Source organism: Desmodus rotundus, chromosome X (genome assembly GCF_022682495.2).
Source record: "Desmodus rotundus isolate HL8 chromosome X, HLdesRot8A.1, whole genome shotgun sequence".
In the NCBI taxonomy this organism is placed as follows: domain Eukaryota; kingdom Metazoa; phylum Chordata; class Mammalia; order Chiroptera; family Phyllostomidae; genus Desmodus; species Desmodus rotundus.
The window spans coordinates 56,431,781-56,446,011 of record NC_071400.1 but is presented as its reverse complement, the minus strand read 5'-3'; the positions used below and the strand labels follow the sequence as shown (position 1 = coordinate 56,446,011).

Sequence of the window (14,231 nt, the reverse complement as noted above, 5' to 3'; positions counted from 1 at the left end):
CACTTATCTTATGGAGATTTCATAAATTGTCCAAGGTCTCAGACCAAAGTTATTGAAGTGCTAGTCCTATGCATCAAGTCTCTTAACTCTGAGGCTAGCGAAAAATATATTACAAACTCTCCCAAGATTTCAAGCCATTAATAGAAAGGAGGAGTGGACAAATAAGAGGCAATGGGTGCTTTTTTATATCATGAGGTACACAAGTGATTTCCTTCAAAGGAATGATCAACTTATAAGTGCAAATATAATAATATTTATCAGGTTTAACAGTAGTTTCTTAGTTCTTGTGGAAATTATTTTGTAGATTCTTGTAAGCATTATCATGGTCATAAAGGCATTTGTATTAAGCACTTAATTATTTGTGAGAATATACTAGGCACTATACAAAGAGAATTGCCTAGATATGGTATACACCCTCCAAAAACTTGCAATAGAAAAGAGCATCAAGTGGAGTTTAAAATATTAATTATATTCATTATGAAAAATAGGATTGATAGTGTAATTACTATTTACAATGTATGTTTTAATTCCTAACACTATAGTCAATGTCTTTAAATGTGAATGCAAATATTATGTGTGCATACATACCGATACACATAAATTTCTTATGGAACATGACAATCCTATTATACAGCAATTTCCTTATATCAGTGATACTATTCATATATATATGTATATGTAAATCATCTCAGTCATGTCAGATGATGGAAGGCCTATAAATTGGCTTTCTTACAGCTCAGAGGACTTACTGATTTCTATGGAAGGTTAAATTGATACTTTTGATTCAGGGTCCTCCTGGTTAGTACCAGGCACTTGAAAACTCATTGAGTTTCACTCATTTGCTTTTTATACGACATTTAAAGGAGAATAGATACATACAGATGCTACATCTGCATATACATATATTTACAAGACAGATACATTTGTCATTAATATTTACTAGTGATACTATGGCTCCTGGTTCCCACAGTTTATGTATTTATACCTGAGAGAGATGAAAATATATTCTGTGTGGATGTGAAAAGTGATACAAATTTGCAATTATATACACTAATTAAGCAGCAGTGTAGAAAATCCAAAGGACTAGTTAGTTAATCATTTAGTTGAGCTTAGAACAATTGTGTTATTTTAGCAACAAATTTACCTTTTAAATTCCAACATCATAATCATTCTTTTTATTTATTTATTTATTTTTAAAATTAAGTTTATTGGGCCATGGCTGGTGTGGCTCAGTGGATTGAGTACCAGCCTATGAACCAAAAGGTCACTAGCTTGATTCCCTGTCAGAACACATGCCTGGGTTGTGGGCCAGGTCCTCATTGGGAGGTGCCCGAGAGGTGATGGATGTTTCACTTGCACATCGATGTTTCTTTCCCTCTCTTTTTCCCTCCCTTCCCCTGTCTCTAAAATTAAATAAATAACATCTGTTAGAAATTAAATTTATTGGAGTAGTATTTGTTAATAAGATTATATAAAAGTTTCAAGTGTTCATTCTAATCTTACTGCTCCAAACAGATAATTACGACGAGACTTGGGGCTTTGGATATCCTTAGGTCCAAGTCTTTATATTTGGGGGTGGGAGGCACTTCCAAAATAGTGACCATAGCATCTGGTACATTCATACCCGTTAATATAGGTGGTGGAAAGATGTAACTTGGAGTTCCAGCCCCAGTTCAGTGACCTTGGGCAATCCCATATCAGCCATTTGTTCTTTCATTCATTAAATGACCAGTGCCTACCATGTACCAGATTCTGTGGTCAGTATTTTGGAAGTGTACTCACCCCCAATATATGAAAGGCTTGGACCAAAGGATGTCCAAAGCCCCAGGTCCCTGCATAATAATTTGTTTGGAGCAGTAAGGCTGGAATAGAAAATTCATTCTAAATTAGAATAATTGAGGTTTGGCTGGTGTGCTTCAGGGGATTGGGTACCAGCCTGTGAACCAAATGCTCACTGGTTTGATTTCCAGTCAGGGCACATGCCTGGGTTGCGGGTCAGGTCCCCAGTAGGGAGTATGCAAGAGGCAACCATGCATTGATATTTCTCTCTCTCTCTTTCTCCCTCCCTTCAACTCTCTAAAAATAAATAAATAAAATCTTTAAAAAAAAGAATAATCCAAATTTGAAATAATGGACAGTTTGTGTATTTGTATGTACATATATATTTTCTCTCTGCCTCTTCCTCCCATTACCCTGCAACACCACCATGTGGTCAAGTCTAGTTAGATAAGCTGTTTCAACTTGTTTCTACTTGACAATCATAATATTTCTCCTAAAATGCTTACATTTACGGATATCCCTTTGATAGTAGCACAGATTTTGTTTTCACTCCACTTAGGTTTGGCAGAGGTGATCTGTCCAATCACAGGGATGTTTTTGTCTTGACTAAAGGGACCATTATTGCCACTGATGTTTCTGCGATGTGGATGATCTGGCAGTGGGGAAAGTGAAGTAGGGAACAGCTTTTCTTCTTTTCTTCTATTTGCTCTCCTGGATGAATTATTTCTGTATTAACAAAGGATTTAGGGTATCATTAAGTTTTGTCTGTATTCCAAATTTTCTCATTATGCCAGTATGTTCAGTTGAAGTAACATTTTAGTTAGTGTTCCTTTACCTGTGATGAAGAGCATATATAAAAACACATATAGAGATGTCCCTCTTTATAGATATAGCTGTAGACAAATGCAAACATATGTATCTAAGAGCAAACACATGTCTTTGAAATAGAACTCTATAATAAATATGTGTCTAATGCAGTGTGCTCCAATGTGATATTTGTAACCTTTCAAGATTACTATTAATTAGATTTTTATGGAAAATTCAATGTACACTTTAATCTTCATTTTTTAGGATAGTTCCTACTTATTTGGCCTTAGGACTTAACTGCATAATCACACAATAAATGATATAGTAAAATAATATTAGTGGGAGGACATTTTCTTAAGAAATACTACGCTTATATATTACCTAGAAATAAATAATGCAATAAATAGTTTAGTGGTACATTACAAATTGCATGTTCATAATGTTCTGCCCCAATGCCAAGGCATAATGAGCTCTCAAACTTAAGTTGTTATATTGAGGTATTGATGTACTCCACTTCACCAAAGTCCATATAAAAATTTTTTTTTCATAGTGCCGCACACAAGACATCTACTGTCCTGTGCTTTCAAATTGATTTATCTACTAGTTAAATGGGCACCATCAAATAGACAGGCTTCAAATGAAACAGAACAACTAAAACCTTATGCTAGTTGCTTAACATGGTAATTGAATCGTGGATTTTTGTTTCAGTTACTGTCTTAGAGTAATTTATGCAAATTACTTGAATTTTAATATTTTCTTAGACAAGTCATATCGTACTGTGCAGCCATTTATTTTTCTTGACTACTGACTACAATTTTTAACAGCATATTAAGTCAACAAGAATTTATGTTTCCCTCTTGGTCAATTTTAGTCAGTGTTTAGAAATACAGATTTATAACGTCTCAAAGCAACAAATCAAAGGTGAACAAGCGTTCAAGTGGTTTGATTTTCTGAAATGGCAGAACTCAATGGAGTGTCTCCTTATTCCACTTCCTCTGTGTTGCCCAAATATTCCCATTGTAATAATATTTGTTGATCCACCTTTTGTTTTATAATGTGGCTCTATGTGAATTCATATATGGCAAAATTTAAAAAATAACTGTTTTTACTATTACCTTAATTGGTTAAAATAAATTAAATATTTTCCAGTGGATTTTTAATATTTCTTTGATGTATAGAACCATTTTAAGAAAGTTGTGATGCCTTATTAAAATAATAGTGACTAAAGATTAAGATTCATGTCCATGAGGAAGCTCCGCAAACATCAGCCTGCACAAAGTATAATCATAACAGAGACATCAGACTTTTGGGAATCTATGTATAAAAATGTTAAGTATTGGCATCTGTTAAGGTGTTAAGCTAGGTAACTATAAGAGGTGAATTTTTCATTAGCTACGACCATTCCATTACCTGGGCTGTCTGAGACAGCATTGGGGGCTGCAAGGTGAAGAGCTGCTTATTAAAGGCAGTTGATTTGTTGTTGGCTACTCCAGTCATGTTAGGCCTGCTAATCTGCCATTTCACATAGTACATTACACACAGTACAGTACAATCTATGCAGTAGGAACTGGTCCCCTGGCTCCCTCTTCATTTGTTTGGTCGTGGGGTCTTTAATAACTTTACTAGTGAAAAATACCCAGGGAGCATTTTGTAGAGACAACTCTGTCGCCATTATAGCTTCTTACTACAAGAACATTTTTTGTTACTTTCTGTACCTCTTATAGGAGGCCAGAAGAAGACAGCAGACAAGAGAGGTATATTGTCACTCCTTCTCAATGCCTCAGAGGTCTTATTGATTGTAACTAATGGTTCAAGCTTCAAAGAATCAGTGAGGAACTCAGCAGGGCCCTTCTGGTGTGGCATTCTTTGCTAGGTTTAGAATATTCATTTAGAAAAGTGAATGTTGACTCATAGAAATTTCCAAGGATTTAGTTTGCAGGATGAAAAAATCACAAAGTTTGAGGAGAGGTTCCCAGGAGAAGACCTCTGAGAGGTCCATGCTTCATTCTCCCTCATCTGCAGAGATTTTTTCAGACTCGAAATTTTTGGATGACCATGAAATCCTGACTCAGGTCCTCCTGAATAAAAAAATACTACTAGGTAACCACTGTTTTCCTACCTACAACAAAAGCAGAAAGACCATAATTACCCTGAGTTAAAAACAGCATTTTATGAGAACATATTCAAATTATTAGACATTTACTTAATATTTGATCATCTCCCTTCCATGAAATGGAAATAGTGACAGGTCCTTGGGGAGCAAGGAGGACTGATGTTGTGGTGATTCTCCTCTGTCCTCTGCCTTTTCCTTTTGCCTTTAGGTAGCCTGAACTGCTCAAAGCCTGGAAACTGTCATTGTAGTTCTTCCTCCTTGGAAGATGACCATGTTTAACCACTGGGGAAGAAGCATGTTTCCCCAGATGACTGGCTCACTCTGGGGTGAAGAGCATTAGCTTGCTCCACTATAAGGGTTTCTAGTTCTGAGAACTCTAAGTAAGTGAAGAGATGTTTCAGATCAAAGTTATACCATGGAATACAGACACAGTTCACAAAGAGCTGTGGGTCTTTAGGGAGAGGGGGAGCTCAGGGCCCAAATTGCTTTGTTATATTGAGTGGATCTAATGGTAGTTGTGCTTTTTCTATCTTTCATCTCAAAACAACAAGGATCAAAACAAATGCAAGCCAATAATTTCTTTCTGACATCTTCTCTGTGGCAGATTGATGCTATATCACTGACATTAATAATCTGTGAAATCAATTGTTAGCAGCAGTTAGCCAGATTGTCTCTTCTGCTCTGGGCTGCTAATAAGCTCCAAAACTGGTATTTGATGGAAGTAGTCTCTAATGTTGAATAAATTTATGGCAATAATTATCCAGACAGAATGATTCCAGTAACTGACATGATTGTTAACTGATATTTGTAAGACAGAAGAATGTAGTCACAATGCTTGGTAGAAACAGAGAGGGAAGGACTTCTCTAGGGAAGGCTGAGGCTGTTTAAGTGAGGAGGAAACAAGGAGACCTCCTGCCTGACTCTGGAACCTTCCATAAAGAGGGAGAAGGGTGAAGAGGTGACAACTGATTGGAATTAACCTATTGATTCCTAGCTTGATTTCCCCAACACAGAACTGCCTAGGGAGGGGGATTCCCAGATAGCTCATCTCTGATCCTCCTGGACATGTCATTCCCCTGGCCCCTGAGGAGTTCAGGATGTAGCTACTGATCTTCAAGCTTCATATTAAGGTTAAACAATGACACCACACAGGAAGCAGCAGCTGGGTATTGTCAAGGCCAAAAGGTTGCTTTCCAGGGAAATTGTTTAACCACCAACAGAACTGGAAGTTGTCCTGAATCAGGTGATCTGGTTCAAGTGATAGGTGTCTCTTGATGCTGCCCATTTACTTTCTTTTAACATTCACTTAGTGATAAAAGTTCACATTGGCCAAACAGAATGGTTGTCAATCTGAATTAGGATAAGGAAATGTTGCTAAAAATCTCATGGTGCCACCCCAAATCTGGTACCTTATATTTCACCCTTTAGCCTCCTCTTGTTAGACCAGGAACAGCAGTCAGGACCAGACTGAACAACTCTTGTTTTTCACCTAATATTCCCCTGAGACAAGAACTCCCAAAAGATGATTGTTTAAGTGTCTGAACAATTGAAGTATCATACAAAGACAGGGGAAACTCACTCTTTAGTGCAGGGGGGCTTTTGGGATGGGGCTGGAGAGATGCAAGGGGGAAGCAGGCAGATAGTGGTGGCCTCCTCCAGGTGTTGCTTCTTCTCAGGGATTTTCTCTGCAACTTCTGTTGGCTTTAACAGGAAAAAATATGAAGTTTAAAATACATAGCACATGCAGACTTTTAAAACAATGAGCGCCTTTGATTAAATGGAAAAACAATTAGCCTTGCCTAACCTAATCCTACCAAAAAGTTGGAATTTGAAATAGTTGAGCTGTAATGTGAACCTCTAATTAAAGATTGGGTATGTAGTGTAAGTGGAGGCAGTCTGGCTTCCTCACCCAGGTGTCTGGGTAGCTAAGGAAAGCAGTGTTCCATACCCTTGGAAGGGGCCTGATAACTAGTGTTCTCGAGTTATAGCCTTGAGACTAGGTCCGATAAACTGTTCCTATAACACGAAGTGGGCTCGCATGCGCAGAACTATGTTATGTTATGTAATTCCCTGTCAGTTTTCTGGCTTTGTTCCCCTCTAGTACCTAAACAGGTATGGACTGCCTGCTAGGGCAATGTTGGGAGACACACACAAGGAGACAGGTGCCATGATGGGTGCCATGCTAGGGAGCAAGGGTTATGATGCAGAGACATGCAGGTAGACATGCACCTTGCAGTGTGCATGGCTCACCCACCCATGAATAAAGGCATGCCAGACATCCCAATGGCTCCATGAATATCATTCAGTCTGCTTGAATACCATGGACCTGCCTCGCCTTCAAGGATCACAACACAGGGTGGCATAGGAATCTCACAGCAAAAGTAAATAGAATCTGTACTTTTCAGATACTTCTCCCATCAACAAATGAGTAATTTAGAAACTAACATTTCAACTCTAACATGACGTAAATCATGTCTAAGCAGCATGGGGGTTGTGGGTAATATGTAAACATCACTTATACAATCAACAGCATACAAGGGAATTAATCATGTGCAAGGCACAGCTTTGGACATTTGCATATGCTTGTTATGAAAGTACATTCTTTACCCCTAGTTGTACTGTTGTCCTAAGAGTGGAGAAAAAGTGAAAAGGTAAGGATCCCAGACTTTGGTCCCTATTTTGGCATACTCTCATTGCATAAGCTGGTGCACAGCACAGAGCCTCTGCTTTGAATTGCTAATGCTGAGTGAAGACTTAAATTATCCATGCAGTATACAATTCAGCAGTAAGGCTTGGCCACAGGTAGGGGTATTCCCTAATGAAGAATCTAAGCCATTTCTGATGATTCTTAAGTCACTCTGGGAAGGGACAGAATAAATGGGAAAGAATAAGAAACCTCCTCTCCAGCCACTGTGCCAGCCATTAAAAATATTCCCCAAATCACCACAAGATGATGTTACTCTTAAAAAGTATCACACTGTCTGAAGTTACAACAGAATGAGTCTATTAGATACAAAGTCACTTCTCTAGGTGTGTTTGAAATTGAAGAGGCCACTCTGCATTTCACCTTCTCATTATAATTCGTAGCCCTAGTCTCATGCATGGAAGATTTTCACAAGTCAAGCTGGGTCACACAGGTCAGGGGACCCAGCAAGCTGGGCAGAACATGTGTCTAGCAAGAGCAGGATAATCAAAGTGTAACTGGATTGTGGGGATGCAGATGTTTGTTCTGATAAACTAACAAGGCCCAGAGGATGCATTTTGATCTTAGGAACACTTGGGTTCCTTGCTGCTGTTGGGGTGGGGACTGTAGAGTAATGACCTATGAGTCCATGAAAGCAGGAGCTGCTAAAGGAGCTGACCCCAGAGACTGACAGCCTGAGGAAGGGGACTTTTTTCTTTTTTTTTTTTTCAAATATTGCTTTTATTTTAATTAGCCATTTCTGCAATAATGCCATGTTAAAAAAAAAAAACACTCCAAAAATCGTGCTTCTAACAATTAGTATCTATTTTTTCTTTCTTTTTTTTTCTTTCTTTCTTTTTTTTCTTTTCTTTTCTTTTTTTTTTTTTTTTGAAATAGCAGTCCTTTAATTCACAGTCCTAAGAGTTCACTGTTTCAAGGTCCTGATTTTCTCATCTGTTCTTTCATTTTCTTTCTTTTTTTAAAAAATTTTTATTGTTATTCAATTACAGATGTATGCCTTTTCTCCCCATCCCTCCACCCCACCCCAGGTGAACCCACCTCCCTCCCCCACCTCCACCCTCCCCCTTGGTTTTGTCCATGTATCCTTTATAGTAGTTCCTGTAATCCCCTCTTCCCACTGTCCCCGCCCCCCCCCACTCTGGCTATTCTTAGATTGTTCTTAACTTCAATGTCTATTTGGTTATATTTTGTTTGTTTTTTTCTTCTATTGGTTATGTTCCAGTTAAAGGTGAGATCATATGGTATTTGTCCCTCACCGCCTGGCTTATTTCACTTAGCATAATGAGGAGACTTTTTTCATATTCTTCTTTCCTACACATCATAATCCCTCCTGTGACATATTGGATATTCTTGACATTAACTGCCAAACCCCGATCATTACTAACATTTCCTCCTTAATCATGTCAAATACAGCATTTATCATGGAAAGTACCATTGTCTTCACCAAAAACTACAATCCACTGCCATTTTAGTCCTTAAAAATAAGACTCAAGATCAAATTAGCCACTACTATGATCAAGTGGCAGCCAACATTAAAAAGCTTACCTTCTGCTTACGCTTGCCCTTAGGGGTAGCTTTTTCAACATTTGCCCCAGCAATCTGGCACTTGGGTTTTGAGGCAGTCTCCTTGTTTTCTGGCTTGGCTGTGGATGCTTGGAGTAAGTTGTGGACAGGCACTCGAGATAGTAAGTCAAGATCAATCTTCACCCAGAGATTTTTCATATTCTCTTGTTCTTGTAGAGGGGATAGAAGCTCAGTTTGCATGACAGGGATGGGTGACAAAGCTGGCTCCTCATTATTGATGAATAAATTGTTATTGCTGCTGCTACTGATTGAGGTGCTGAGGGTCAGTCTAGCACCACAGGTCTTCTTGGATTTGGCTAAATTGTGCCCAGGAGCAGTACAAGGAGGTAGGACTTTGATCTTCAGGGTTTGTTCCTGATCTGTGTTACAATTAGATGTAGATGAATCTGTTTCAATGAATTCCCAGGACTTTGGGACAATTTTTCCAAGCCCTATATATTTCTTCTTCTCAGTGGCCAATGGGATATTAGGCCTTGGTTCATTCCTAGGAACTGGTTTGTGGGCAGTAACTTCATTGCGGCTTCTTGGTGCATCAGGAAGCTCCATACTTCCTTTTTCTTTGGGAGTGCTGCTGGTAATATTTGGTTTGGGCCAGGTAAACTCATTAGTGCTGGTATTCTTCTCGAACTTTTTGGGCTGCTTTTTCCCAATTGTCCTTTGAGAAGCTGTCTCAATAATTTTTGACAACTTATGCTTCAAAGCCTTTGCTTCTGTAGTTTTCTGGGTGTGCTGTGGATGGGTTTTCTCCCTGATGACACTGAGGAGAGGCCTCTCTTTGGGTTTAGCCAGTACCTGGCTGGGGGTTGTCTTCACTTTGACCTGGACTTCCATTGTTTGGGTGATTGCAGGAGGCACAGAAATTGTCTCCATGGGTGTCTCATTTTGGCCACAAATAAATGATTTGTTCTGGGATGTCACTTTGTTAAGCCACTTATCCAACTGCCACTTGTTGGTTGTGGGCGGCTCAGGCTGCAGATTGAGAAACAGCAGCAAGAATGAATTTCACATCTGGGAAAGATTCAGGATGACCCTCAGTATAGTGGCTATTTGCTGGTAAAAGCTTTGGATGTTAAGTAATCATTCACACATTTACAAATGCACACACAGATTCCACATTAATCAAGTTACCCAGAAAGTCAAATATGCCACAAACAAGCCCCAATATACTTATTTAAACTAATTTACACCCTCCTTATGAAAATATTCTCCAGTCTGGCAAGGAAGGAAAAAGTTATTTACAAAGAGTTTTTTTCGGAGAGTGGATAGGGAGGCTTGGAAGGAAAACATGTTCCCAAAATCCTTTGGTGAGACTCATACTAAACCTTTCACCAGGAAACAGGTGTAATGATCTCTGGTCCTGAAATGAATGTAAGCAAACCTCAAGTGCAGTTCAAAAGAAAAGGCTTTCTTATCTGCCAGAGTGCCAGTGCTTCCTATATGATGCTGTAATCCACTGCAAAAAGAATAGGTCTTTTCTATTTTTACTGAAGGATGAAAAGATTTAACTTCTGAAAAACTACTGAACTCTGTGGTGTATGGGGACATGTATGCTGGCATTAGCATCTGCTGTTAAGCCATGGAAATGATGCATACAATTCAGATGCTTGATTCCTAACTCTGAATTCTGCTGTTGAACTAAAAGAGCCATTATTTTTATTAGAATTGCTGTTCTTTTGAAAGACATCAGCTGTGGCTTATGGCACCAGCTAATAGAAGGTGACAGAATTAAAAACACTTGAGTAGCTGTGATTCCAACCTGCACAGGGCAATGGCCGGTGAGGGTCCAGAAAATTGTATTGGCTGCCACTGTTGGCAGCAGAGCTCTGACTTTAAGGGCACCAGCTCTGGTAACACACAGAACCTGGTTTCAGTCCTGACTCTGCCATCGCCTATCTATGACATTTTGGGAAAGTTCTTTCTTAACTGCCCAGAATCTTATTCTCTCATCTGTAAAATGGGGATAGTAATAGCAAGGACCTCAAAGGGTATTTTTATGAGGATGAAATAAGTGAATGCAAGTCAAGAGCTTCTCACAGTACTGGCACATCATGCAAGTTCAAAAAGTATTAGCTATTACTAATAGTAGTAATATTGCTGCTGCATCTTCTATTATTTTTTCTGATTATTGAAAAACAAGTGTGTAAAGAGCTTGCTGTACAAGGTTTAGGATCGGGGGAACTGAGGAGCTATCCTGGACTCAGAGAGGATAGGAGGGAAAAGGCACATTCTTTCATTTCAAAATTATCATTTCAGTATTTTTATGGACCAGTGTTGAGTGTTTTCATGAATTATTATCAAACACATTCATAGGATGCAACTGAATTTTTTTAAAAAGTGACCTGCTTGTGTCTTAATTGCCAAGTGGCAATTCATTGCTTCATCCTAGAGTAAGAAGGCATGGTATCCCCAAGGCTAGAAGTGGGTCTTCACTAGTTCCCTAGAAAGACAAGCTGCTAGACCAGTTATTAACATTTCAGTTTACATGTGAGGAAGCTTGAAGGCTCAAAGTAGCTGAGTCATACAGCAAGTCAGTCACATAGCAAGAAGTTTGCCTGGTAGAGACTGTGTGAATATGTTTTTAATTGTTCTTTTTAATATTTTATTTTTGTTCTATTACAGTTGTCCCAATTTTTCCACCTTTGCTCTCCTCCACCCAGCCCACCTCCTGCTCCCACAATCAATTCCCACACTGTTTTAGAGGGAAAAATGCTATCAAATACAGTGGTACCTCTGTACTCATCGTTAATTTGGTCCAGAACTCATGACAAGTGCTAACGCCAACGAGTACTGAAGGAAGAAGAATTTTCTCTTCTGGAATGGTGTCGTTACTCATACAAGTTCTAGCAAGTGCAATGAGTTCCAAGCAACTGCTGAGTGCTGACACATTTTTTTCTCATTAAAATACAACAAGTAAAGGGTTCAACAAGTTCTGAAGCTGATAAGTACTTAGGTATGACTGTTCCTGAATACTTTTGTGAAGTATTTATTGTGATAAATTAATTATTGTGTTGAAAGTGTGTGCATGTCTGTGTGTTTGGGATGCTGCCTCAATGACAGGCAGATCATGCTTGTGGCATTAGCTACTTCACCCACCTCTGGAGTGGCCACACAAGGCAACTCATTGGATTCACTGTCCGTGGTGCTGCTTTCAGTGTCTGAGTCTGACTCAGAGCTGCTCTCTGAATCACTGGAGCTGACAGATCCCTCATTGGCTTGCACTGTAGGTGGGAGCTGAGGTGTCGCCAAGAGTGGGCTGAAAGAAAAATAACATCATTCATTTCCTTTTTCAGTCTCAAGCCACCTGGAAGAGCCCAGTTCAGCATAAGGGCCTATGATTTGGGGGATACAGGTAGAGTGGAGCATTCCATCTCAATTTACAAATGAGAAACATGAGGCTTAGTGAGGGGCCCATGGTCAAAGGTTCCATTAGAGCCAGGTCTGTTTGTGTCCAAGTTCCTTGGGTTCCATCACATTGTCTTCCTTCCCAAGAAAGCCTTGCCCCCTCACTCCACATGAAAACTTTAAACCAAGGTTGAATGCAGATAGAGATGCACAGTATTGCATTCTTAATAGTCCCATTTTTTTCCAATTAAGATCATTTTTATTTTCTGTTGCCATATTTTTCAGAAACCCATAAGTTTGTCAAGGGACTTTGATCTTAGCATACACACAGTATAGTCCTCAAACCAAGAAGGGGTGAGTTCAGTCCTCATTTTAATCTGAGGAAACTGAGATTCAGAGAGGGGTTCAGCTTGCCTCTGTCTCATAGCTAGTTAGAGAAGTGAGACTACAACCATACCCTCCCAGTTCCCTCAACAGCAGAGGCTGTGTAAGGCATATTCACTGCAGGTACCCAGTTCCAAGCACCCAGCATCTAGCACCAAGGTGACCAGAGTTGACTGCATGAATAAGAAAATCAGAAGATGTACTTCTAAGCTTCCTCCACCATAATTTCTTGTAAACTACTTTTAAAACTCTTACCAGGAGGTATGATCATATAGGACTAACCATCTCTAATGATTGATTTTAAATGTGTAAAGCTGACCAAGCAAAACATTTGAAAGTTGATACCATTTGCCACTCTGCCTTTATTGACAATCAATAATCTTCTTTAGTAATCATTTGCTCTCTGTGTCCAATCACAAATCATTCTTAGCTGCTCTTGTCACACTGGGGTATGTCATCACCTGTCTTTCCTTTTGCTCTTCATCTCTTTGGACTGAGTTTTGCTCTGTTTTTGCTCCATAATGGGGGTCTAAATACGGGGGAGGATTCTTATCTCCCTTTGTATCTTCACCCAAATTCCCTTTTTGATAATCAGGGTAAAGGGTGGGTTGGGGGATACAGGGCATTCACTGCTGTACTGGGGCTGGCCCGCTGATCTGCCTGGCTGGCCATCAGAAGCTTACTGCCCCTCACACTCCCAGATCCTTTCCTGGCCTTTTCCCACTCAGCTCAGTAGGAGAGTGTAGGCTTAATCTTGGAGGACACCTGGTCCTGTGGCCCTACCTTCAATGTGGAAAAAGATATTCCCCAAAGATCTGTCTGTCCAAGACTCTGTAAGCATAGAACATTAATTCTTGTCTGCTCCCACTCCACGCCTTAACAGGAGCTTATTCTTCATCAAAATTAAAGCTCTTGAACACTGAGCTAGATCCTTATGCAGCTGTTGCTTGGGAAGGTACCACATCACTTTCAAACCAGCATAGACTCCTCATTAGACACTATCCAATGCACAGACCCTTCCAATTATATGTACCTTGTGTCCATAAAGACATCCCCTGTAATCTCCCAAGTAGGTATTTCTTTCATATAGCAAAAGCTCATTTTAAAATTCTATTTGCTAAGTAGATGTTATCTGCAAATACAGTCCTGTGCCAAATACATCAAGAGATTAGGGGAAGCAGAAGATATAGGGGACTATATCTCATGGAAAAAAATGTCTCTGTGTGTGTTTGTGTCTCCGTGTATGTCTAACAGTTTAAAATATAGTGCAGAGCATCAACAATACTGAGACTACTGGCTGGTGGATTGAAAGATAAGATGTAACTCATACTTTGTTATTACTTTCAAATTAAATGGTACTTTCTTAGTTTTCTTTCATATTTATACATTAACTTCTGGCTTTAAAAAAATATTGATGATCAACTACAGTTGTCTCCATTTTCTCCCCAATGCTCTCCCCTCTTCTGCCTAGGAGCCCTCACATTCAATTGCCGCCCCCATTGTCCTTGACCATGGGTC

The 14,231-nt window shown here is 39.4% G+C and overlaps 1 protein-coding gene across 1 annotated transcript in view; it reads right to left on the bottom strand.

Moving 5' to 3' along the window:
• Nucleotides 1–13,233, bottom strand: part of AFF2 (ALF transcription elongation factor 2) — a 61,283-nt gene extending 48,050 nt beyond the window's left edge. The window contains exons 1-5 of the mRNA XM_071220261.1: nucleotides 13,175–13,233; nucleotides 12,081–12,240; nucleotides 8,949–9,956; nucleotides 6,279–6,400; nucleotides 2,286–2,505 (exon numbers count right to left, since the gene is read on the bottom strand). Coding sequence (XP_071076362.1) covers nucleotides 2,286–2,505; nucleotides 6,279–6,400; nucleotides 8,949–9,956; nucleotides 12,081–12,240; nucleotides 13,175–13,233 — 1,569 coding nt within the window. The remainder of the gene's footprint in view (nucleotides 1–2,285; nucleotides 2,506–6,278; nucleotides 6,401–8,948; nucleotides 9,957–12,080; nucleotides 12,241–13,174) is intronic.
• Between the last annotated feature and the right edge of the window lie 998 nt (nucleotides 13,234–14,231).